At 43.6% G+C, this 25381-nt stretch overlaps 1 protein-coding gene across 9 annotated transcripts in view; it reads left to right on the forward strand.

The window, feature by feature from the left end:
- The window catches only part of AUTS2 (activator of transcription and developmental regulator AUTS2), a 1933147-nt gene that overhangs the window by 528883 nt on the left and 1378883 nt on the right, over window positions 1-25381 (forward strand). Inside the window, exon 1 of one of the 9 annotated variants that reach the window (XM_063953755.1) lies at window positions 11006-11286. The exons of the other annotated variants lie outside the window; for them this stretch is intronic. Coding sequence (XP_063809825.1) covers window positions 11239-11286 — 48 coding nt within the window. The 5' untranslated portion in view covers window positions 11006-11238. Of the gene's footprint in view, window positions 1-11005; window positions 11287-25381 lie in introns of those variants that run through there. 9 annotated transcript variants of the gene reach the window in all.

Below are 25381 nucleotides of genomic sequence, written 5' to 3' on the forward strand. Positions count from 1 at the left end.
TGTGATATAAAAATTGAATTTGCAGCTCGGGTTTTGATCACTTGATTATGCATCCATTACAGCATTTTACTGGTGCTGTTCTAGAGCTCTCATGACATTACATTATACTTGGTGCCAGTATCTATTTTGATCTGAGTGGCATTATGTGACTTTTTGTCAGTCAGTGTGGAGAGGGGTCAATCCTATTACCCATGAAGGGTGCAATGTTGCTGGCCTTTTAAACGCTGAGGTAACGGCACCCGATCTTGCTCCCTTTGCGGGCTGGTTTTGGGCTGATTTTGCACCAAAGTTCTCAGAGACCTATGGGGCAGTGAGTACTTTTGTGAGAACTAGGGTCACTGTAAAATGCGTCCACTGCCGTGAGGATTCGCACTTGCACATAGTCTTCCTCCCATAGTATTGTGCACAGTCACACATTGCACATACGTCTGGACCTCGTGCTTATTTCAATCTGCCTCATAAAGTACAGCAAGGCTTATGTTGCTGTTATAGTTAGAAAATAGTGTCGTCTATATGTAAATAAATTTCATGCACTAATATCCAAGGGTAATATTTATTTTTGTGCTTATTGTATTGCCATGGCTGAATGAGTCCCGAAGCATCCATTAAGGACAGTACAGTTATGTTGTTTTCTGCGGCGGAAGACAACTGGCAAGACTCTTCTGCATAATATTCTAAATTATTTTAAACGATATACACTTTTTTTTAATGACTCTGACAATATGAAACATCTGTTTACAGATAGTATGAAGTTATTAATTGCTCATTAGTATTATTTTTACCTATCCAGCAGGAATTACATGTAAAGACCCTCTTTCAACAGATTGCTCATCAGTACAACGTAAGATACTGTATGTTTAAAAATAAAATTGAAATGAACAATTACTCCCCTACCTCATTAATCAGTTTACATTATACAATACTTGTGCTGCTAATTTGTTGCTTTGTGTTTTTTGTTCTGTATTGGTTTTCTCTATAGAAGAAAAAATAACCATAATTCACATCATTTCATTTTTTATTTTCTTGTGTTCAGTATTTTTGTGTTCCAGCAGTGTCAAACTCCTGGGGGCAATGTAAGCATTGGCCTCCGGGCACCAGCTGTCAGGGCGGCACAAGGGGCACAGATAAATCCATCAATAACCGCTTCATATGCCCTGCTGATCACTGCAGCAAAGGCAAATGGATCTGTACAGATGTGTCCTTTTACATCCTTGCTGTGATGTACCACAGTATAGCGAATCGTTCCAGCATTTTGCACGCTCCTGCTATGCCATAGACTTGAATGGGAGCTGGTGTGCACCTGCCACCAATTCACTTCAATGGTACCTGGTTGTGATGCGAACAAGTGTGGCATGCCATGCTGCATACTTATTTTGGTCCTGCTACGGTAAGCTGCTCTATGCAGCAACAATGTAGCGGGACGCATCTGTATATGGGGTCCAGGGAGCTGATGTCACTTGCTGGAGGTGCCAGGGTACAGTAAAGTTTGAGAGCATGTATGAGAGCATGTATCACCAATCAGGCCTGGCCAACCTGTGGCTCTCCAGATGTTGTGAAACTACACATCCCAGCATGCCCTGCCACAGTTTTACCATTCCTTAATAGCAAAACTGTGGCAAAGCATGATGGGACTTGTAGTTTTGCAACAGCTGGAGAGCCACAGGTTGGCCAGGCCTGACCAAGATGATAAATTCAGCAGTGTGAGCGGGGAATTCAATTAGCCATGGTAATTTACAATATCTAATTGACCCCTGGGGCTATCGAGTTAGCCCTGAAGTGAGGTTTCTGGCACACTTATTAGGATTTTTCTCTAACGTCCTAGTGGATGCTGGGGACTCCGTCAGGACCATGGGGATTAGCGGCTCCGCAGGAGACAGGGCACAAAAATAAAGCTTTAGGATCAGGTGGTGTGCACTGGCTCCTCCCCCTATGACCCTCCTCCAAGCCTCAGTTAGGTTTTTGTGCCCGTCCGAGCAGGGTGCAATCTAGGTGGCTCTCCTAAAGAGCTGCTTAGAAAAAGTTTTTAGGTTTTTTATTTTCAGTGAGTCCTGCTGGCAACAGGCTCACTGCATCGAGGGACTTAGGGGAGAGAAGTGAACTCACCTGCGTGCAGGATGGATTGGCTTCTTAGGCTACTGGACACCATTAGCTCCAGAGGGATCGAACACAGGCCCAGCCATGGAGTCCGGTCCCGGAGCCGTGCCGCCGACCCCCCTTGCAGATGCCGAAGATTGAAGAGGTCCAGAAACAGGCGGCAGAAGACTTTTCAGTCTTCATGAGGTAGCGCACAGCACTGCAGCTGTGCGCCATTGTTGTCAGCACACTTCACACAGCGGTCACTGAGGGTGCAGGGCGCTGGGGGGGGGCGCCCTGGGCAGCAATGTATAATACCTTTTTTATGGCTAAAAATACATCACATATAGCCCTTGAGGCTATATGGATGTATTTAACCCCTGCCAGATCTCACAAACTCCGGGAGAAGAGCCCGCCGAAATAGGGGGCGGGGCTTATTCTCCTCAGCACACAGCGCCATTTTCCTGCTCAGCTCCGCTGTGAGGAAGGCTCCCAGGACTCTCCCCTGCACTGCACTACAGAAACAGGGTAAAACAGAGAGGGGGGGCACTTTTTTGGCGATATTACTATATTTAAGCTGCTATAAGGATACAACACTTATATAGGGTTGTTCCCATATATATTATAGCGCTTGGGTGTGTGCTGGCAAACTCTCCCTCTGTCTCCCCAAAGGGCTAGTGGGGTCCTGTCTTCAATAGAGCATTCCCTGTGTGTCTGCTGTGTGTCGGTACGCGTGTGTCGACATGTATGAGGACGATGTTGGTGTGGAGGCAGAGCAATTGCCGGTAATGGTGATGTCACCCCCCAGGGAGTCGACACCGGAATGGATGGCTTTGTTTATGGAATTACGTGATAATGTCAGCACAGACCCAGACATGGACACTGAATCTAGTGTCGACGGTGAAGAAACAAACGTATTTTCCAGTAGGGCCACACGTTATATGATCACGGCAATGAAGGAGACTTTACATATCTCTGATACTGCAAGTACCACAAAAAGGGGTATTATGTGGGGTGTGAAACTACCTGTAGTTTTTCCTGAATCAGAGGAATTAAATGATGTATGTGATGAAGCGTGGGTTAACCCAGATAGAAAAGTGCTAATTTCAAAAAAGTTATTGGCATTATACCCTTTCCCGCCAGAGGTTAGGGCGCGCTGGGAAACACCCCCTAGGGTGGATAAGGCGCTCACACGCTTATCAAAACAAGTGGCGTTACCGTCTCCTGATACGGCCGCCCTCAAGGATCCAGCTGATAGGAGGCTGGAAACTACCTTAAAAAGTATATACACACATACTGGTGTTATACTGCGACCAGCCATCGCCTCAGCCTGGATGTGCAGTGCTGGGGTGGTCTGGTCGGATTCCCTGACTGAAAATATTGATACCCTGGATAGGGACAGTATTTTATTGACTTTAGAGCAATTAAAGGATGCTTTTCTTTATATGCGAGATGCTCAGAGGGATATTTGCACTCTGGCATCGAGAGTAAGTGCGATGTCCATATCTGCCAGAAGAAGTTTATGGACGCGACAGTGGTCAGGTGATGCGGATTCCAAACGGCATATGGAAGTATTGCCGTATAAAGGGGAGGAATTATTTGGCGTCGGTCTATCGGATCTGGTGGCCACGGCAACTGCCGGAAAATCCACCTTTTTACCTCAGACCCCCTCCCAACAGAAAAAGACACCGTCTTTTCAGCCGCAGTCCTTTCGGTCCTATAAGAACAAGCGGGCAAAAGGACAGTCATATCTGCCCCGAGGCAGAGGAAAGGGTAAGAGAGGGCAGCAAGCAGCTCCTTCCCAGGAACAGAAGCCCGCCCCGGGTTCTGCAAAGCCCTCAGCATGACGCTGGGGCTTTACAAGCGGACTCAGGAGTGGTGGGGGGTCGACTCAAGAATTTCAGCGCGCAGTGGGCTTGCTCACAGGTGGACCCCTGGATCCTGCAGGTAGTATCTCAGGGTTACAGGTTGGAATTCGAGAAGTCTCCCCCTCGCCGGTTCCTAAAGTCTGCTTTGCCAACGTCTCCCTCAGACAGGGCGACGGTATTGGAAGCCATTCACAAGCTGTTTTCTCAGCAGGTGATAGTCAAGGTACCCCTCCTACAACAGGAAAAGGGGTATTACTCCACACTATTTGTGGTACCGAAGCCGGACGGCTCGGTAAGACCTATTCTAAATCTGAAATCTTTGAACCTGTACATACAAAAATTCAAGTTCAAGATGGAGTCACTCAGAGCAGTGATAGCGAATCTGGAAGAAAGGGACTTTATGGTGTCCCTGGACATAAAAGATGCTTATCTGCATGTCCCAATTTGCCCTTCACATCAAGGGTACCTCAGGTTCGTGGTGCAAAACTGTCATTATCAGTTTCAGACGCTGCCGTTTGGATTGTCCACGGCACCTCGGGTCTTTACAAAGGTAATGGCCGAAATGATGATTCTTCTGCGAAGAAGAGGCGTATTAATTATCCCTTACTTGGACGATCTCCTGATAAGGGCAAGGTCCAGAGAACAGCTGGAGGACGGAGTAGCACTAACCCAAGTAGTGCTGCAACAACACGGGTGGATTCTGAATTTTCCAAAATCTCAGTTGACCCCGACAACACGTCTGCTGTTCCTGGGAATGATTCTGGACACGGTTCAGAAAAAGGTGTTTCTTCCGGAGGAGAAAGCCAAGGAGTTATCCGAACTTGTCAGGAACCTCCTAAAACCAGGAAAAGTGTCTGTGCATCAATGCACAAGAGTCCTGGGAAAGATGGTGGCTTCTTACGAAGCGATTCCATTCGGCAGATTCCACGCACGAACTTTTCAATGGGATCTGCTGGACAAATGGTCCGGATCGCATCTGCAGATGCATCAGCGGATAACCTTATCGCCACGGACAAGGGTGTCTCTTCTGTGGTGGTTGCAGAGTGCTCATCTGTTAGAGGGCCGCAGATTCGGCATACAGGACTGGGTCCTGGTGACCACGGATGCCAGTCTGAGAGGCTGGGGAGCGGTCACACAGGGAAGAAACTTCCAGGGAGTATGGTCAAACCTGGAGATATCTCTTCACATAAATATACTGGAGCTAAGAGCGATTTACAATGCTCTAAGCCTGGCAAAACCCCTGCTTCAGGGTCAGCCGGTGTTGATCCAGTCGGACAACATCACGGCAGTCGCCCACGTAAACAGACAGGGCGGCACAAGAAGCAGGAGAGCAATGGCAGAAGCTGCAAGGATTCTTCGCTGGGCGGAAGATCATGTGATAGCACTGTCAGCAGTGTTCATTCCGGGAGTGGACAACTGGGAAGCAGACTTCCTCAGCAGACACGATCTACACCCGGGAGAGTGGGGACTTCATCCAGAAGTCTTCCACATGATTGTGAACCGTTGGGAAAAACCAAAGGTGGACATGATGGCGTCTCGCCTCAACAAAAAACTGGACAGGTATTGCGCCAGGTCAAGAGACCCTCAGGCAATAGCTGTGGACGCTCTGGTAACGCCGTGGGTGTTCCAGTCAGTGTATGTGTTTCCTCCTCTGCCTCTCATACCAAAAGTACTGAGAATCATACGGCAAAGGGGAGTAAGAACGATACTCGTGGCTCCGGATTGGCCAAGAAGAACTTGGTACCCGGAACTTCAGGAGATGCTCACGGAAGATCCGTGGCCTCTACCTCTAAGACGGGACCTGCTTCAGCAGGGACCGTGTCTATTCCAAGACTTACCGCGGCTGCGTTTGACGGCATGGCGGTTGAACGCCAAATTCTAAGGGAAAAAGGCATTCCGGAAGAGGTCATTCCTACACTGGTAAAAGCCAGGAAGGAGGTGACTGCACAACATTATCACCGCATTTGGAGAAAATATGTTGCGTGGTGTGAGGCCAGGAAGGCCCCCACGGAGGAATTTCAATTGGGTCGATTCCTACATTTCCTGCAAACAGGATTGTCTATGGGCCTCAAGTTGGGGTCCATTAAGGTTCAAATTTCGGCCCTGTCGATTTTCTTCCAAAAAGAATTGGCTTCAGTTCCTGAAGTCCAGACTTTTGTAAAAGGAGTACTACATATACAGCCCCCGGTTGTGCCCCCAGTGGCTCCGTGGGACCTTAATGTAGTTTTGGATTTTCTCAAATCCCATTGGTTTGAGCCACTCAAATCGGCGGATTTGAAATATCTTACATGGAAGGTAACCATGCTACTGGCCCTGGCTTCAGCCAGGAGAGTGTCAGAATTGGCGGCTTTATCGTATAAAAGCCCATATCTGATTTTCCATTCAGACAGGGCAGAACTGCGGACGCGTCCTCATTTTCTGCCTAAGGTGGTGTCAGCGTTTCACCTGAACCAGCCTATTGTAGTGCCTGCGGCTACTAGCGATTTGGAGGATTCCAAGTTGCTGGACGTTGTCAGGGCATTGAAAATATATATTTCAAGGACGGCTGGAGTCAGAAAATCTGACTCGCTGTTTATACTGTATGCACCCAACAAGCTGGGTGCTCCTGCTTCTAAGCAGACGATTGCTCGTTGGATTTGTAGCACAATTCAACTTGCACATTCTGTGGCAGGCCTGCCACAGCCTAAATCTGTCAAGGCCCATTCCACAAGGAAGGTGGGCTCATCCTGGGCGGCTGCCCGAGGGGTCTCGGCATTACAACTCTGCCGAGCAGCTACGTGGTCGGGGGAGAACACGTTTGTAAAATTCTACAAATTTGATACCCTGGCTAAAGAGGACCTGGAGTTCTCTCATTCGGTGCTGCAGAGTCATCCGCACTCTCCCGCCCGTTTGGGAGCTTTGGTATAATCCCCATGGTCCTGACGGAGTCCCCAGCATCCACTAGGACGTTAGAGAAAATAAGATCCGTAGTGGATGCTGGGCGCCCATCCCAAGTGCGGATTGTCTGCAATACTTGTACATAGTTATTGTTACAAAAAAATCGGGTTGTTATTGTTGTGAGCCGTCTGTTCAGAGGCTCCTACGTTGTCATACTGTTAACTGGGTTCAGATCACAAGTTGTATGGTGTGATTGGTGTGGCTGGTATGAGTCTTACCCGGGATTCAATATCCTTCCTTATTGTGTACGCTCGTCCGGGCACAGTATCCTAACTGAGGCTTGGAGGAGGGTCATAGGGGGAGGAGCCAGTGCACACCACCTGATCCTAAAGCTTTATTTTTGTGCCCTGTCTCCTGCGGAGCCGCTAATCCCCATGGTCCTGACGGAGTCCCCAGCATCCACTACGGACTACGAGAAATAGATTTATCGGTAAGTAAAATCTTATTTTTTCGGGCTCTCACCAGGGTCCCAAAAAATCCTCGATAATAAGCATGTTTTCGTGATTCCAGCAGTGAAAACACATAGGTCAGTGAACTTACCACGGATTCTGTGTTTTCGCCCCAAAACAGATAATTTTTCTGGTGCAAAAAAACAGACTCTAATTCATGGGTCTTCAATCCTCAATCAGGTCTAATTATTTGAAAGAGAAAAATATAATTGTAGAAATAATAGTTTAATACAGTACATTTGTAGACGCTATTGTACTGAACTGTATGGAAAGTTTGCTTATCTAAATCAAATGCATTTTTATAATTTCTAATCCTACTGCCCTAGCCATGCAAAGCATCATTCACAAGATGCTAAACACATACAAACCGTACAGCATTTATTATTTGTTTCTTTAATTCAATACAATAACATAAACATTAAAACAATTTTATATATATATATATATATATATATATATATATGCACTGCTCAAAAAAATAAAGGGAATAGTTAAACAACACAATGTAACTCCAAGTCAATCACACTTCTGTGAAATCAAACTGTCCACTTAGGAAGCAACACTGATTGACAATCAATTTCACATGCTGTTGTGCAAATGGAATAGACAACAGGTGGAAGTTATAGGCAATTATCAAGATACCCCCAATAAAGGAGTTGTTCTGCAGGTGGTGACCACAGACCACTTCTCAGCTCCTATGCTTTCTGGCTGATGTTTTGGTCACTTTTGAAGGCTGGCGGTGCTTTCACTCTAGTGGTAGCATGAGACAGAGTCTACAACCCACACAAGTGGCTCAGGTAGTGCAGCTCATCCAGGATGGCACATCAATGCGAGCTGTGGCAAGAAGGTTTGCTGTGTCTGTCAGCGTAGTGTCCAGAGCATGGAGGCACTACCAGGAGACAGGCCAGTACATCAGGAGACGTGGAGCAGGCCGTAGGAGGGCAACAACCCAGCAGCAGAACTGCTACCTCCGCCTTTGTGCAAGGAGGAACAGGAGGAGCACTGCCAGAGCCCTGCAAAATGACCTCCAGCAAGCCACAAATGTGCATGTGTCCACTCAAACGATCAGAAACAGACTCCATGAGGGTGGTATGAGGGCCCGACGTCCACAGGTGGGGGTTGTGCTTACAGCCCAACATCGTGCAGGACGTTTGGCATTGGCCAGAGAACACCAAGATTGGCCAATTCGCCACTGGTGCCCTGTGCTCTTTACAGATGAAAGCAGATTCTCACTGAGCACATGTGACAGACGTGACAGAGTCTGGAGATGCCAAGGAGAACGTTCTGCTGCCTGAAACATCCTCCAGCATGACCGGTTTGGCAGTGGGTCAGTAATGGTGTGGGGTGGCATTTCTTTGGGGGGCCGCACAGCCCTCCATGTGCTCGCCAGAGGTAGCCTGACTGCCATTAGGTACCGAGATGAGATCCTCAGACCCCTTGTGAGACCATATACTGGTGCGGTTGGCCCTGGGTTCCTCCTAATGCAAGACAATGCTAGACCTCATGTGGCTGGAGTGTGTCAGCAGTTCCTGCAAGACAAAGGCATTGATGCTATGGACTGGCTCGCCCATTCCCAGACCTGAATCCAATTGAGCACATCTGGGACATCATGTCTCGCTCCATCCACCAATGCCACGATGCACCACAGACTGTCCAGGAGTTGGCAGATGCTTTAGTCTAGGTCTGGGAGGAGGTCCCTCAGGAGACCATCCGCCACCTCATCAGTATTTAATAAGAATATTTCATTCATTCAGATCTAGGATGTGTTATTTTAGTGTTCCCTTTATTTTTTGAGCAGTGTATATACAAAACAAAATAATGGACCAAACATTGGTGGATAGCTGATGAGATTATCCAAACTGCAGATGAGATAGGGATAAAAAAAAATTGCTTGACCACATACTGTAGCTATGGGACATACAGGTGGAGCCTTGTTTGATTGAGAACAACTTTCAAAATACCATTAAACCAATTGCATTCTGCTTACCTTCAATAACTTCCATTTTATACAGCATATTAAAAACCAGTTTAATACTACTAACTACGCATATAGGGCCTGATTTATGTTTGTAAGCAAAGCAAAAACACAAGCAACTGGGCAAAACCATGTTGCACTGCAGGTTGGGCTGATATAACAAGTGCAGGGAGATTTAGATTTGGGCGGGTTATATTGTTTCTGTGCAGGGTAAATACTGTCTACTTTTGCATGTAGACCACAAAGACAGCTTTATTTTTACACTGCAATTTAGATTGAAGTTTGAACACATCCCACCCAAATCTAAATCTCTGCACATGTTACATCTTCCCCACCTGCAGTTCACCATGGTTTTGCCCAGTTGCTTGCCTGTTTGCTTTACTTTACAAACATAAGTCAGGCCCATAATTAATTTGTGTAGTGCAGAACTGTTAGTTGGTTTTACTCCATGATAAAAGATTTCAATAGGCAGGTGTTGTTCATTACATAGGGGGTCATTCCGAGTTGTTCGCTCGGTAAAAATCTTCGCATCGCAGCGATTTTCCGCTTAATGCGCATGCTCAATGTCCGCACTGCGATTGCGCCAAGTAAATTTGCTATGCAGTTAGGATTTTTACTATCGGCTTTTTCATCGTTCTGGCGATCGTAATGTGATTGACAGGAAATGGGTGTTACTGGGCGGAAACAGGCCGTTTTATGGGCGTGTGGGAAAAAATGCTACCGTTTCCGGAAAAAACGCAGGAGTGGCCGGAGAAACGGGGGAATGTCTGGGCGAATGCTGGGTGTGTTTGTGACGTCAAACCAGGAACGACAAGCACTGAAATGATCGCAGATACCGAGTAAGTCTGGAGCTACTCAGAAACTGCTACGAGGTGTGTAATCGCAATATTGCGAATACATCGTTCGCAATTTTAAGATGCTAAGATTCACTCCCAGTAGGCGGCGGCTTAGCATGAGCAAATCTGCTAAAATCCGCTTGCGAGCGAACAACTCGGAATGACCCCCATAGTACGCAAGCAAGCTAGAAGTATGGGGCTGCATTGCAATACAGTAACCAGTGTGTGTACTGATTACCATACTTTCTGTGTCTCTACGGAAAGGTAATGCCATATACAGTAGATACATAGGATACATATTTTAATTATTTTCATGCACATCCTTAAATTGATCCCTTAGTCCAGACAGGTGACAATCAAATACTTAACAGTGTAAGTTGCAGTATCAACATTTTCATTTTCTTTCTGTCTATCTATCTATCTATCTATCTATCTATCTATCTATCTATCTATCTATCTATCTATCTATCTATCTATCTATCTATCCAACTAATGGGTACTTTTTATTTTTTTTCACATGTATAACAGTGCTATTGCTTTAGCAGGTGCTCTTGTTTTTAGTTTTTCTACATGTGCCTCCTCCTTGCTACAGGTGGAAGAAGGGCAGAGAACACAGTACATCACTTTTTAAGGCTTATAAGAGTTAATCTTTTCACGCTGAGATCCCTGACTGGGCAGCATGTTGTCAAAATAATGTTTAGCCAGGTGTTAATCTGTGTCTAGAGGGAAGTGCAGGAATTCATTATTCATCAAACTGGAGGGAGGTCGTTCTCATGAGATGCTGCCAGGTCTGAAGCCAGCCTCCTCCTGGCTTACTGACATGTGCCATTTGTGATGAACGCAGCTGAAGTCCATTTGAGGAATTCTCTTGTCAGGCAGCCAAGCTTACAGGGAGACACAGCGCGGAGCATTCACAGAGCACTCTCAATGCAGAGAGCTTGATCACAGCAGGGCTTAGTGGGCAGCTAGGAGGAATCTGAAGGCTTTGTCTCTTCTAGTGTGTAACTGTTTCACCAAAAGGGATAAAACCCATTTGCACGCATTAACCATTTGTTTGGATCCCTGCACTCGGCTAACTTTCAAGAAGTGTTCAGGAGACAATGATCAAGTCCAGCTGGTTTTATGTCAAGTTCAAGTATGCGGAGAAGGTAAGGCATAATCTCCTGACTGCTTTAACTGTTCCTGGCGTGGTGCCTTGTGTTTTGGTTTATCTTTCAGCGAGCACCAGGTACTTTAATTGGGTGTGAGATTAATTGCTAGCTTTAATTGGGTGAAAGATAATCATTTTAAATATGTCTCACTGATATGATTTACTGATATGATTCACTGCAGCAACAACTCATATAAATAAGTTATTACAAATGCAATTTAAAGCACCTAAACAGAATTTACATATAAGAAATAACACTAAAGTACCTACTGTATATTTAGTCAATATTTCTTCTAGGGTAAAAACGTTACTTTCAATGGACAGTAATATGCTTTGTGTTGGTATTGACATATATCCCCACTTCCCGAATGTGCTGCCCATCATGGTAAATTGCTTTGCCAAGCAATGGACAAGACTTCGCTACATCTGTATGTAAGCTGGAAATGTCAGTTGTTTCTCTAGGCAATGCCTGTTAGCAATATTGGTCAAAGTACTACAGCCAGTGATCTGCATATCATTAAGGAACGCATTACACTAGCCTTTATATTATATTTTAATAATGCAAATGGAAACGTACTAAATGAACAATATTTATAGATGAACCATTAAAATCTTTTAAATAATTCACAGCCTTTGATGTTTTGTAATGTGTAATTATTATTGTTTTCAAACTAGAAAGATGTTACATTTTTATTCAAACCAGAACATGTGAGCATTAGAAGTAAGATATTCAAATTTTTGCTATGAAGGTTCTCCGTTACCAACATACATAAAATAGCTCCAAAAGAATGTACCATATTTTTTTTCATTGTTGAATGTACACGACTGTTAAAGAGGGGATGCATTCAATATTCCAGCTGTCAGGATCCCGGCGCTCAGCATACCGACTGCCGGGTTACCAACACCTATTCTCTCCACCACACCCCTGGAGGAAGAATAAATAGCGTGGCATGCATAGCGTGCCACCATGCCCGCATCGAGGCGATCCCCTTGCTGGCATTTCGGTGCCCGGCATCCCATGGTCGGCATTCTGACCGCCGGTATACCAATACCAACCCGTTAAAGAGCCGCTTGTCAATGGAATAACAGTGGAATGGAATTTGTTTAAATTTACTAAGCTAACTTTGTCACAATATAGAAATTATTTAATTACATATTGCACATAGCACAAAACTGTTGCAAGCTACAGATGCTGATTGGAACTTTTAATAACACGGTTTATAACAGTAATATTAAGGAGTTGGTATAAGTTACAATATTTGTTTTATATGCGGCGGTTGAGATGCAGCAAGTGTAAAAACGCAGCCAAACCTCAAAATGCAGTTTCCGGAGGTTTGGCTGCGTACCGCATATGCACCAAGCAACACCACTGCGTTGTCCTAAAGAAGCCTATGGGCCTCTATCGCACAGCCCCTTCTGAGAGAGATCCAACCGCATACACGCATTCACGCGGGGGGAAGGGGTCCGAGTACCTAGAAATAAGGAGAATGCAGGTTGCGCCAGCTCCCGTCCCTCCTCTACACTGTCCGCATGACAGTGAGAACCTGGCTGCTGGCTGCCTGTAGTGGGATCTGCAGCACGCAGCTCCTCTCAGGCAGTACAAAGGGCCATGAGACAGTGCTAGGTGAGACTCTCGGTGACTCGTCACTCTGCAGCATCAAGGTGTGTGTCTTACATACTGCATGTGTGTGTGTGTGTGTGTGTGTGTGCGTGTGTGTGTGTGTGTGTGTGTGTGTGTGTGTGTGTGTGTTGGGGGGGTAGTTTATAATAAATTAATAAATTGTACCAATTACAATAGGCTCATAGATGGAGTTATACTGCATTGCCGGCTATACAGAGCTGTGCGCACACCTAAGTACACCTGTTGTCTGACGGATCTTTTGTACCGGGTATAGTGCTGGCTCATATGCAGACTGATAATGAAGCTGGCTATAGTACCAAGCGTATGGATAGGGGCGGGGCGGTCACAAAGATGTGTATAACTCTGCATATGGGATATTATTGGTATCAGTGGCCCAGTCTATGGTCAGTATACTGCTGTGATGCAGGTAGGCAACTATGAGCCAAAGGAAACTGTTGGCATGTACCTTGTCACCAGCAGAGCCACCCAAAATATCCTAAGGATCCAGGTGACAGTGCATGCGTGACCTGAGCTCACACATGCTACAACCACAGGATAGTCAGTGCTGAGGCATCAGAGGAATCAGATTGAGATCTATTCATGAAGCAGTGAAAAGAGTGGAGAAGTGAGCCTGTGGAGAAGTTGCCCATGGCAACTAATCAGCTGCTCTGTACAGTTGTATAGTATGCAAATTATAAATCTTACGTCAATGCTGATTGAAAATTTTAAGTTACATTTATTTCATTTTATTCTCAATACAGATATATGATCATATAATAGTATAGTATTTTTTGTATGAACATGTAAAAAAAGATTTATACGTTTTCAGTATCGGTTCATTGTTGTAGACTTTGGGGGTACCCAATTAGTGCAGTTTTTCAATATTTTATTGCATTTGCGATAACTTGGTATCCAATTAGCTGTGAAAAGTTATAGGCTAAAAGTCTCTAGGGTTTATCGCAAATTTCTCTTCACCATCTCTGAACAGGGGATAAGTAATGCAAAATCCCAATTTTAAGGTAAAATATCAGGATTTGGTTTAGAATTCCTGGGACACCCCATACATGACTAATTAGACTCTGGGGCGCAGACAGAGCCACAATTAGCGTGGCTCCATCTGCATACAGGCAAGTTTGACTACAATACAAGAGGCAGTGTACTGCAGGGGCTCTGCCTATTTCATTTGTACTGGGCCTAACAATTTATAATGGCAGCTCTGGTCTGAGACACTGACGTTCAGGAGTACCAGGATAAGCACCGCACCTTATATGTATGAGTATTCATCCCCTAAAGTTACAAGCCGTTTCATTAGCAACTAAAAGTACGTCTCTATCCCCTTTGTTCGTTACATACTATAAACAGTAGCCAGTATTAATCTGTGACACAAGTTGGTATATGCTTCCAAGGCCATTGTACTCATCAATTTATTTAGTGTGAATTATTTTTTCAGAATCTCCCTTTTTCCGAAGAAAAGGGTTGTAAAACATTGAAATAAATTAGAGATGTGCCTGGTTCGGATTTACTTAGTTCTTAATGCCACAATTAATGCAAGTACGGATTATCCGGATTTTTGTTATTGGCTATCCAAAACATGTGACATCCGAGTGCCAGTAAAATGCTGTTTTGAATTCCAGGTAAATCTGAACCCGCACATCTCTAAAATAAATATAAAGCAAAATGTATAAATCACTATAAACTGTATAGCTCCCAGTGCTGCAAGTAATGTTTGAACAGGGCGGTACTGCGTACCGGTAAGAAATTGGCAGCCAGTATGCATACCGCCAGGCAGCCACCTTGCAGCCACTGTGTCGGGGAGAGGAGAGCGCAGCATGCCCATCTCCTGCCCAGTCAGTCCGGTCTATCTCCCTCCGATGGTGGTGTGTATCACCATCAAATGCCGGTTCATGAGCAAATCAGAGCTCGTGGGCCGAGAGCCAATCAAGAGCCACTGCGGCCAGACTGCAAGCTCTGATTGGCTCACGGACTGGCACCTGATTTGAGATACATGCAACCGACGCTGCAGGAGACTTGACTGATGGTAGGAGAGGGGCAGGAGAGGCGCGTGCTGTGCTTTCCTCTCCCCGACACAGTGACGCGGAAGAGCAGGCCCCAGGCAGCAGCAATGGTGAGTTGCACTGCTGGGGGCATATGTGTATCTGGCACTATTGGGGGGGCATGTGTATCTGGCACTACACTGCTGGAGGCATATGTGTATCTGGCACTATTGGGGGGGCATGTGTATCTGGCACTACACTGCTGGAGGCATATGTGTATCTCCCACAGTGGGGGCATTTATGGTACTGTGAGGGCATATGTGTTTCTGGTACCCTGGGGTATAAGTGTATCTGGCACTATGGGGGCATATCTGGCACTCTGGGAGCATGTGTGTATCTGGCACTGTGGGGGCATGTGTGTATCTGCCACTGTGGGGGCATATCTGGCACAGTGGGGGCATATGTGTATCTGGCACTGTGGGGGCATATTTGTATCTGGTACTGTGGGGGTATATCTGGCACTGTGTGGACATATGTGTATCTGGCACTGCACAGTTGGAGGCATATGTGTATCTGGCACTCCACTATTAGGGGAATATGTGTATTTGGCACTGTACTATTGGGGACATATGTGTATCTGGAACAATTGGGGGTTTATGTGTATTTGCCACTGCACTATTGGGGTAAAATGTGTATCACACACCCTCATATGTGTCTTATGCCCCCATTTTCATTGGCCACACCTCATGTGGTATGTGGCTACACCCATGTTTGCTGCACACACAGTACCACTAGGATTTTTTTCTACTTCCATCACTGATAACTCTTCATTTATCTGGATTAGTAATACTTTTCTGTTTCAAGCCCAGTGAAGCTTGTCAAGCCTTGATCAGATTGACCAAGCAACCTGATTACATTGTAATCTCATTCCTAGTCTTTTTCTCACTTCTGATTATAATACAGCATCTGGATATTAATATATAATAGCTGCATTGCGAGTGTGAGTAGCTTAAGCAAAATGGGTTTCAATGCTGAGTACATTAAAACATTTCTGCCAAAGCTTGTGTGAAGCCTTATGTTTAGTAAAAGAAAATAACCAAGAACAATAATCCTATTTCCCACTCATCAAATGGCAGTGTGGCTATGTATACATATTTTCAAATATTCTTTAAATCTGGTTACAATAAAAACAGAGATTAATAGATTTAAAAAAGTTATAGTTAAATATGATAAAAATGTTTATCATCTAATACACCATACCTCACCTATGACTAGGGTGGCCAATCCCAGGATCGAGATCAGCGGGATCCCGGGATTATGGCCTAAAATTGGCCGTGATTGAATCCCGGGATTGGAGTTTACAGACCCAGGATTTCGGGATTAGCCAGATAATGCTTTTTTTAAAAGCTGACAAACGGCTCAGATGCTGACTGGTTCTCCCGCCTCCAGCTGAGTGGCAATGTGCAGCATGACCTGATGCTCATACAGCCCGACACTACCTGCGCTGTTGGCTAGACTACCCGCACCCGAATCCCACAACAAACCATGTGCCAGCCAGACCTCCCTATCCAGCAACCAGCCTTGCGGCATGCCTATCACCCAGAGAGGAGGATGAGTCACTGTGGGGGCTGGCCAGGAGGCATTAAATAATATATATTTTTTCACTAACCCAATCCCGGGAATGTTGGGATTGATCATTTTTAAATCCCGAATCCCGGGATTGAAAAAATGGCCCGAGATTGGCGTCCCTACCTATGACATATAAATGGATTATTTTTTTAATTGCTTCAAGCTAAAATAGGCACAATGTTTAATAAATTATTTTACCAAAGCGTTAATTTTGTATCAATTATATAGTGAGCAGATGTGGGGCCGGGGTGGACACTACTTGCCATGTACAGGACAAAAACTATTTTTGAGGGTGTGGCATAGGAATAGCAACACAGTACAGAATTTACAGTATATATGGTGGGGCACAATACAGAAAGCACAATATTGGACATGCAGATGTAGCCATGTTAACGCTTGTTAAGCACGACTGCGTGAACGTCTGGGGTGCGCGCACACCTTAGACACGCACATGCCCCATTTGCATGAATGGGATCAGCAATTACCACAGCTAAGCACGGGCATGCCTAGAAGTGCCGGAAGTCTACATTTAGTGCAGATGTAGCCACGATGAGCATCGCTATATCTGTACAGATGAGGGGGGGGGGGGGGGGGGAGTACAAAACAACAGGTAGTAAGGATGGGTGGGTTTATGTGGGGGATCTGATGGGCCTGCGGAGCCTAGTTTTCTATGTTCACTCAACCTAATGTCAAATTTTGAGTATGCTGCTGTGCCACTGCCCTATATGGAGCTTACAATCTATATTCCCTACACACATACTATACACATTAATTTTTGTCAGAAGCCATTAACTTCCCAACATGTTTTTATATAGTTTTTAAGACCACACTCACTATGAGAACATACAGACTCCGCACAGATAGGGCCCTGGTTTGACTCAACCCCATGACCCCATTTTTATGAAACACCAAAGCTTATCATTGTGCCACCATACTGCTCAATTGATTGAGTTCATGATAAATCTATGTTGTTTATTATTGTGATATTTAGTGGTATGTGTTCATAAATCTGTTTACTAATTTGTGTGTTATGTCACCTGAAATACATACTGACAAATATCTACAGCCATTGTCACTTTATATACATTGGGTAGCCTTCCCATCTGTGTGATCCCAAATCAGAAATGGCATCTTGAGAGTGTTGATTACTTCACTTTTGAAAGAAATAAACATATGAATAATTAAATCAGTATTTCTTAGATGGCAGTGCTTAGGTGAGCCAGTTAATCATGTTCCACCTTGAAGAAAAGGAAATTCAGCCTTTATTTTCTAAACCTGGCCACTCACATGATAACATGATAACGTCAGGCTGCATGTTAGTATGGTCAGAAAATAACCATGCACAAGAATGATCCTTAAATGTATGTATGTTTATATATGCAATATCCAGACTGTGCATTATACAATTTAATCTACAGTATATTGTAGTTTGTACGGGCATTCGAAAACCAAAATATTGGTATATATTGAAGATATTATTGGATTAAGATTTTTTTAGAACATTACATGCTATGCAAGGCAATACCATTGTGAGCCAATGTGACCCCTTATCAAACTATTGTTTACGTCATAATAATCCAGTTTACCAACTTTAGTAAGGTTCAGTGACCTATAATGGTTGCTCGGGTTCAATGAATAAAGTGAATTAGTGCAGTCAATTAACGTTCTGTTATCTTAAGTTATAATTGGTATATGAGAACAGCAGCAGGCAGAAGGAAATTAAAAAATCATGAAGGGATGAGTCCTAGAAACATTGTGCACTGTTGTGTGTTTTCTGAAACAAAAAAATTGCATTATATTCTAATTATGTATTTTAAGCATATTTGATTCCATTTCATGTTGCCTTTCTTATATAACACATAGACCACACTGGTAAAAGTAGCAATCTCACGTATATGTTGTTTTATTTCCTTTAAATTGCAAGATAAAAATCTTTTTTGAGCATACATCTAGAATTTTTTTAGCTGTTCATCTACAAATCATTATCTCCTTTGTAATATATCCCCTGCAGGAAAAACAAGACACAGATATGTATCACACACTATTGTTTGCAGTGTGATGGCAGAGGACGGAGAAATGGGGGGTGTTTATGTCATATTACTCATAGCATACCTCCCAACGTCCGAAGGTTTGAAGTCGGGACCACTCGTGAGCAAAGCAGCTGAAAAGTGGTGTGGTTTTGCGCAAATGCCACAATCGCGAGCCACGCCTCCTATTTTAGACACAGTGGGGGCACGGCCAGCACTCTGTGAGCTGCTTACCATACCCCCAGTCCCTCTGGCTCACTAGAATAGACGCTGTGCACATGCGCCTATTCACCACTGCTCTTTTCTGAACTAAGCAGAGCAGCGAGTGGTAGGGAGCCTCCCAACTGCCCTCCATGGGAGGGACATATATATATATATATATATATATATATAATACTGCTTGTTCATGCATGATAATGTACTAGATTAATAACAGCAATGCACTGTAGAGAATATACCATAGTATAATGTATAATAGAAATTCACCGTCTGGAACCTGATCCCTAGAGGAGGAGGTGGGCCCCCAAGGCAGTGGGGCTCACTGGGGGTTTACCCTGTTCCCCTGTGGGCCAGTCCAATCCTGCATTACACTGTGGAACATTTGCATAATTATTAAATGCTACTAACAGTCTGAAGACACAAACCAAGGAAAAAAGTAGTCGACAATTCTGCTGGTTGTAGTCTGCAGCAGTGTATTATGTGTACAAAAAAAAAAAAACCTCCTGGGATTGCTACTTTAAATGCAGTGGAAATTCTGGTCTGGTTAATTTTGCAATAAAAGTCTATAAACTGAAAAATGAAAATATTATGAATAATAAGGATGTTTTTTAAAGTTTAATACCATTATCCTCTTTTTAATGGATATCAATATTGCACTTTCCTGGTCTTCTTTTTTAATTTGTGTGGAAAATCAAACCAGATGTTTAAGTTCCCATCAGAAGCAAAGATAATCTCTGTGTGTCATCCAATAAATTTCAGCAACTAGACAGTGAATCCCGCTAGTCAGCTTATTCATACTTCCAATGACAGTTTCCAAGGTTGATTTCAGATAATATACTGTAGTGAGATCAAAACTGTAAAATGAGCCCATGAAGTGCCAATAAATGAGTAAATACATACTGAGTAAGAATAAAAGGCAGAAAGTCACATATCATATAAAATTAAATATAGAAGTACTCAGCATAATAAACACAAGTACAGGTAATACCAATAATTTACAGTCCATTTAAGAGTTAACATAATCAAATTACGCAATCCTACAATAAAGATAATGTAGGAAGCTGTTGACCCAAGTACAGTAGCAGGTAGCACAGTTTGACAGTGAAGCAAGCACAAGAAAATGCTATTGTAGATTGTAAGCTTGTGAGCAAGGCCTTCCTACCTCTATATGTCTGTCTGTTTTTACCCAGTTTTGTTCTATTACTGTTGTTCCAATTGTAAAGCTCAATGGAATATGCTGCACTATATAAGAAACTGTTACTAAATAAACATTGTCTTTCATGCTTTTTTTCTATCCCAGACAGTCGATTGTTTCAACAACTTAGTCATGTCATCAAAGGAGGTGACACATACTGTAAACTGCTGTGTGAGTGAAGGAGAGATGACGCGTCATTCACTATTTTTCCTTCACTCTGGGTTCCTTTCTATTCATTCTCCGATGCTTTTTCTCTATTACTTTTGTATTGATACATGACTCTTCATTGCTTCTCCTATTTCTTCTGTTCTCCTTGCCTTAGCTGTACCGATTTTATGATCTACCTTATACATATAATCATGCAATATACAGGCATTTATTGGTCCCCAGATATGTTTGCCACAACATGTCCACATTGTTAGGAATGTATCTTCCCATGATTTTATTTTTTTCCTGATTCTTTTCACTTCTCATGTAGCTATTGTTGGGTTGGTTCCACATTGGACTGAAGTAACAATGCTTCATGTCTTCTTTCTGGTTGTCTTTTCATTTCTTCTAAGAACTTTTATTGGCCACAGTGCATTAGGTATGGCTGTGTAGGGGTAGGACTGATGTTAGTATCCTGGACTGCTGAGCATAATATAGGCTTTTTATAGATCTGGCAGTTAGCCTATGGGGCCATACAACCAGATTGCATTATGTAAGTTTAGCTTAGTTGTTCATCACTGGTATAATTCATCAGTGCCCTGAGAACCTTAATGCCTTATATAAAAGGAATGGGATTGCACTTGTCAGGTGCTCTTGCATCAGCTCTAATATATAAGGAGACATGCTGGTTACAAACCTTATTTATACCCTAATGTGTGTCATGTCTGTCTACTCTTATACTTGGTTGCTTGTTGATTTCTTTGCATTCCAAATTATTGTCTGGTGCCGTGTCTATATTCTTGCTTCATAAGACAATACCTGCTCAGGAGATAATTATCTCGGCTATCTACACCTTAAATACCTACAGATGAAGCAGATACTGTATGTTCAAGAACAATTATGTGATCTAATGACCTCAGACGTGCTATTGATATGCTGCAAGACGACATACTGTACTGACATACTGACTAGTCCATTAAAAATAAAACCTACTGTAGTAGAGAATGATATTAGCAATATGTCATGTGATGGGATGCAGTCAAAATGCCGGCTTTCGGGATCCCAGCATTCAGGAGACCGCGCTGGAATTCTGACAGCCGGCATGTTACCAACAGGCGGAATACCAACACCCATTCATATTTCCCACTTGGTTGGTGGATCCATGCCACCAACTGAGTGGGAATAGAACCTGTGGTGTGCTTAGCTTGCCACTGGGCCCGATGCTTGGTAGCGCACCAAGCCCAAGAGGGGACTCGCTGCCTCACTGCTAGTATTAGACGTAATGCTGCTGTTGGTATACTGACACTTGGGGGCTAAAGGAGATAGCTGTGACATCAATAAATTACGGAATTGTTGGAGGTGAGGTTATGTGGAAGGGTGGGAAAATAATCTGCTCAGTCTAAGACATGTTATGTTTAAGAAAGTGTTGGGACATCCAAGAAGGCATAGTAGAAAGACAGTTGGAGATACTGTATGAGTGAGGAGAGGGGGGGGGGGGAGAGGTCAATGGAGGAAAGGTAAATTTGAATATAATCAGCATAGAGATGAGTTTGGAAGTCAAATGAGCTAATGACATCACCTACATAAAAGGTATATAGAGAGAAAAGGAGAGGTTCAATATGGATGTAGGGGGAGGTGGAGTCATGAGAGGAGATAGAGAAGGAGTAGTCAGAGAGGTAGGAGGACAGCAAGGAGAGGGCAGTATTACACAGACCAAGAAGAGAGTAAAGGATTTGCAGGAGGAGATGGTGGTCCATGGTGTCAAAAGCAAGAGAGAGGTCAAGCAGAATAAACACAGTAGTGGCCCTTGGATTTGGCAGCAAGGAAGTCATTGCAGACTTTTATGAGGGCATTTTCCGTGGAGTGGAGAGGACAAAAGGAAGCCTGAAATGAATCAAGCAGGTAGTAGGAGCAAAGAAAGGCAGTAAGGCAATTTAGACAATATACTAAAGAAGCTTGAAGACAAAAGTGACAGATGGGTTGGTAGTTGGAAAGAGTGTTAGGATGCTTGAAGCTATAATGTTTGGTAAAATGATTGATCAATTCTTCCACTACATACGCCACCTCCATTTCCCTGTACTGCCCTCATGCGTCTGATCTAGCTCTTATTTAATGAAAACATTCTTTCTATGGGGTTGTATAGTTTATTAAATTGCCATCCTGTCTGCCACTTCTGTGCCACAACGTTTCACACTGTAGATGTGCTGTATTCTTTTACACTGCCATATGTCTGTGCCGCTGCTCTGTTGCTTAGTTTCGCCAGCAAGCCTTTGACCAATAATGGTGAACAATATTATGAGCTGTGTGAATGTTATTGAGAATAATAATACTGTAGAAATAATAACCGGTCCCAAATACATGATTTTAATTTGTTTTTATCAACTTAAAGAAATATAAACCAGATCAAAAACCAAAACACTTGTAGTTTTTTAGCAAAACCAAAACAAGATGATGAATTAGAGCCAAAACCAATACCAAAACACAGCGGTCCACGCACATCTCTACTCTGAATTGGACCAAGTGAATTATTTTGACTAAATTAACGAATAGGTGGATCTTGTCTCTGCGAGGTCTATTTATCAAAGAGTATTTGTGGGTTAACCCCCCTCCCCCCCCCCAAAAAAAAAATATTTTTTGGTTGGTGCCTCCAAATATCATTTATCCCGTGAAGATATATACATGGGATTGCAGCAGATATCTCTGATATCTGCTATGATACCCCTTTTTTTATATCACAAAAGCAGCCCCTATAGGTTTCTGTGGGGTTGCATTAATGTTGCACTTACATCTGGAGCTTGGCCCTGTTAGCTAACATCATCATAGCCTATAGGCTACTCTCCCCAAAAGGTATTAGGGGAGGGATCTGTAGGCTCTCACCCCGGCCCACTATACTCACATTTGTGCAGTCACCAGATCACACATATACAGTAGTGCAGCCGGCTCACAAACAAGAAAGTAAAGCAATCGCACTAGTTAACACTTTACTTTGAATGGGCTCCTTCTGAATCCTTTGTCCCTGTGTGTGTATCAATTTAAATACATGGTGGTACATAATTTCTTACTGCCAAGATAAGCTGCGATAAGAAATTATAATTATTTAAAGGGCCATAACTAGGGGTGTGCACCAGCTGTTGCTGCATGGGCTCCTTTGGATGTTTCAGAAAGGCACCCTGTCTGTGCGGCTGATCAGAGCGTACTCAGAAAGCTCCAGTCAGCATTGGATGACATGATCGGGAGCTCGGATAGTGGAGCCGGCACAGGGCGCATCTTTAGCCCTACTACGGCACTGATTATCGGGTCTAAAACACGATAATATATACTGTAAATGGGTCCCTATGTGCTTTGTATTGACAGAGGCACTTTCAATTTAAATTATCTTGTAAAACTGCAATAATACAGTACTGTACATACAGATATATTACATTGTTACGATCCTTACATTTCTATTCCCTGAAACCTCTTTTCCTCTAGGTACTGGTTACTGCTACTACTTGCAGTTGTGGACACATATTGATGTTACATGGCATGTATCAGTAAATTCAGGGCTGTTCTCAGTACATTTTTCTAACATAAAAACCCTGTATTTATTTGAATTCATGTCTTCCTGTGTGTATAATCAGAGGAATATATAAGAACATGTAGAATACACAGGATCCCGGCAGTCAGAATACCGACACCAGAAACCCATCACTATTGGGAATGCCGACACCGGCATCCCAAATAGGTTCAACATCCCAGCATCTGAATCCCCAGAGAGGTGAGGTGCGGGGGTTAGGTTTAGGCTGTGGGGGGGTGGGAAGGTTAGGGTTAGGCTGCGGCACTGCAGGAGTAGGTTTAGACTGTGGGGAGGAGAGGTAGAGTTATCCCCACCTAGGAGAATTAGGGTTAGGCTGTGGGGGAGGGGGATGTTAGGGTTAGGCTGCGGCCCTGCAGGAGTGGGTTTTGACTGTGGGGAGGAGAGGTAGAGTTATCCCCACCCAGGAGAGTTAGGGTTAGGCTGTGGGGGGGGGGGGGGGGAGGTTAGGGTTAGGCTGCGGCCCTGCAGGAGTAGGTTTAGGCTGTGAGGAGGAGAGGTAGAGTTATCCCCTCCCAGGAGGATTAGGGTTAGGCTGGGGGGGTGGAGGGTAAGGCTTAGGCTGCGGGGTGGGGGGGGGTAGGTTTAGGCACTACCGCTGTGGGTCAGGGTTAGGCTGCGGGGAGGGAGGGTTAGGGTGCCAGTCAGGATACCGCTGGCTATTATTGTGTTCTGCAACACAATAAAAACAGATAAATAATTATAAAATAACAATTTGGTTATTATCATTTCTTTCTCTGTCACTCCCAGACCCACCCATAATATGCAGCAGACCTCCATGGTGAAAATACGCATTCAAATATACCAGCAATTATATTTTATATATAATGAAAAATATATCGTTAATCTTAGAATATAAATTCAAGTTACAATATCTATATAGCAGACATTAAGCATAGTTTACGCTCATGCACAAATAACAGTTTATTCTTCAAGGTTGCTTAAAAGAACGAATGTCTAAAAAGCAATATAATGATTTTTCAATGCATATATCTGAACATTAGCATATATAACATGCTCCCATCCTTCATCATCCAGCATTCCCCCTCTGAGACTGCCAAGATGGAACTGAATGATGTTGCTGTAAGCGCAGCCAGACTGCCACTTACATGTCCTTGAGCAATGAACTGTGATGGCACTTTCTTGAGCCTTGAAGGAATTTGTTGTGTTTGAGAGGGCAAGAGATGCTTGAAGCAGATTTATGTGTGGCTATCGCTTTCCTCTCAAGTGCACACTCTAAACGCAATGAGGATATTGGTTTCATGCCACAAAGACTACTGAATACAGCATAAAACATATTTCTTTTTCAAATCAAAGCAGTGGAATAGGAAATTATCGATTTACAATCTGAGTATGTGACAGACAGAATGGTACATTAATCTAAGTAATGGGGTGTTTATTTTCATGCCTGTGTTCTTTTTTGGCTTATTGCAGCGTAAGGGTCTACAAATGCCTGTTAATAATTGAAGAACAGGATTTGTTTACAGTTGGTTACAAAAACTGTAAAAGATTAATGAGATAAGCTTTGTGGTTTATTTCCTTATAAAGTAAAGCAATAGACAAACAGCCTCTTTATGGTTACCAACCATCAGAAAATATATTATCAGGCAATAAAAAAAAGTACATTTTCAGTCTTTAGTCTAAAAATACAATTATACAATGATCAGTGAAAATTGATATTCCAGAT

Source organism: Pseudophryne corroboree, chromosome 2 (assembly GCF_028390025.1).
Source record: "Pseudophryne corroboree isolate aPseCor3 chromosome 2, aPseCor3.hap2, whole genome shotgun sequence".
Lineage (NCBI taxonomy): Eukaryota > Metazoa > Chordata > Amphibia > Anura > Myobatrachidae > Pseudophryne > Pseudophryne corroboree.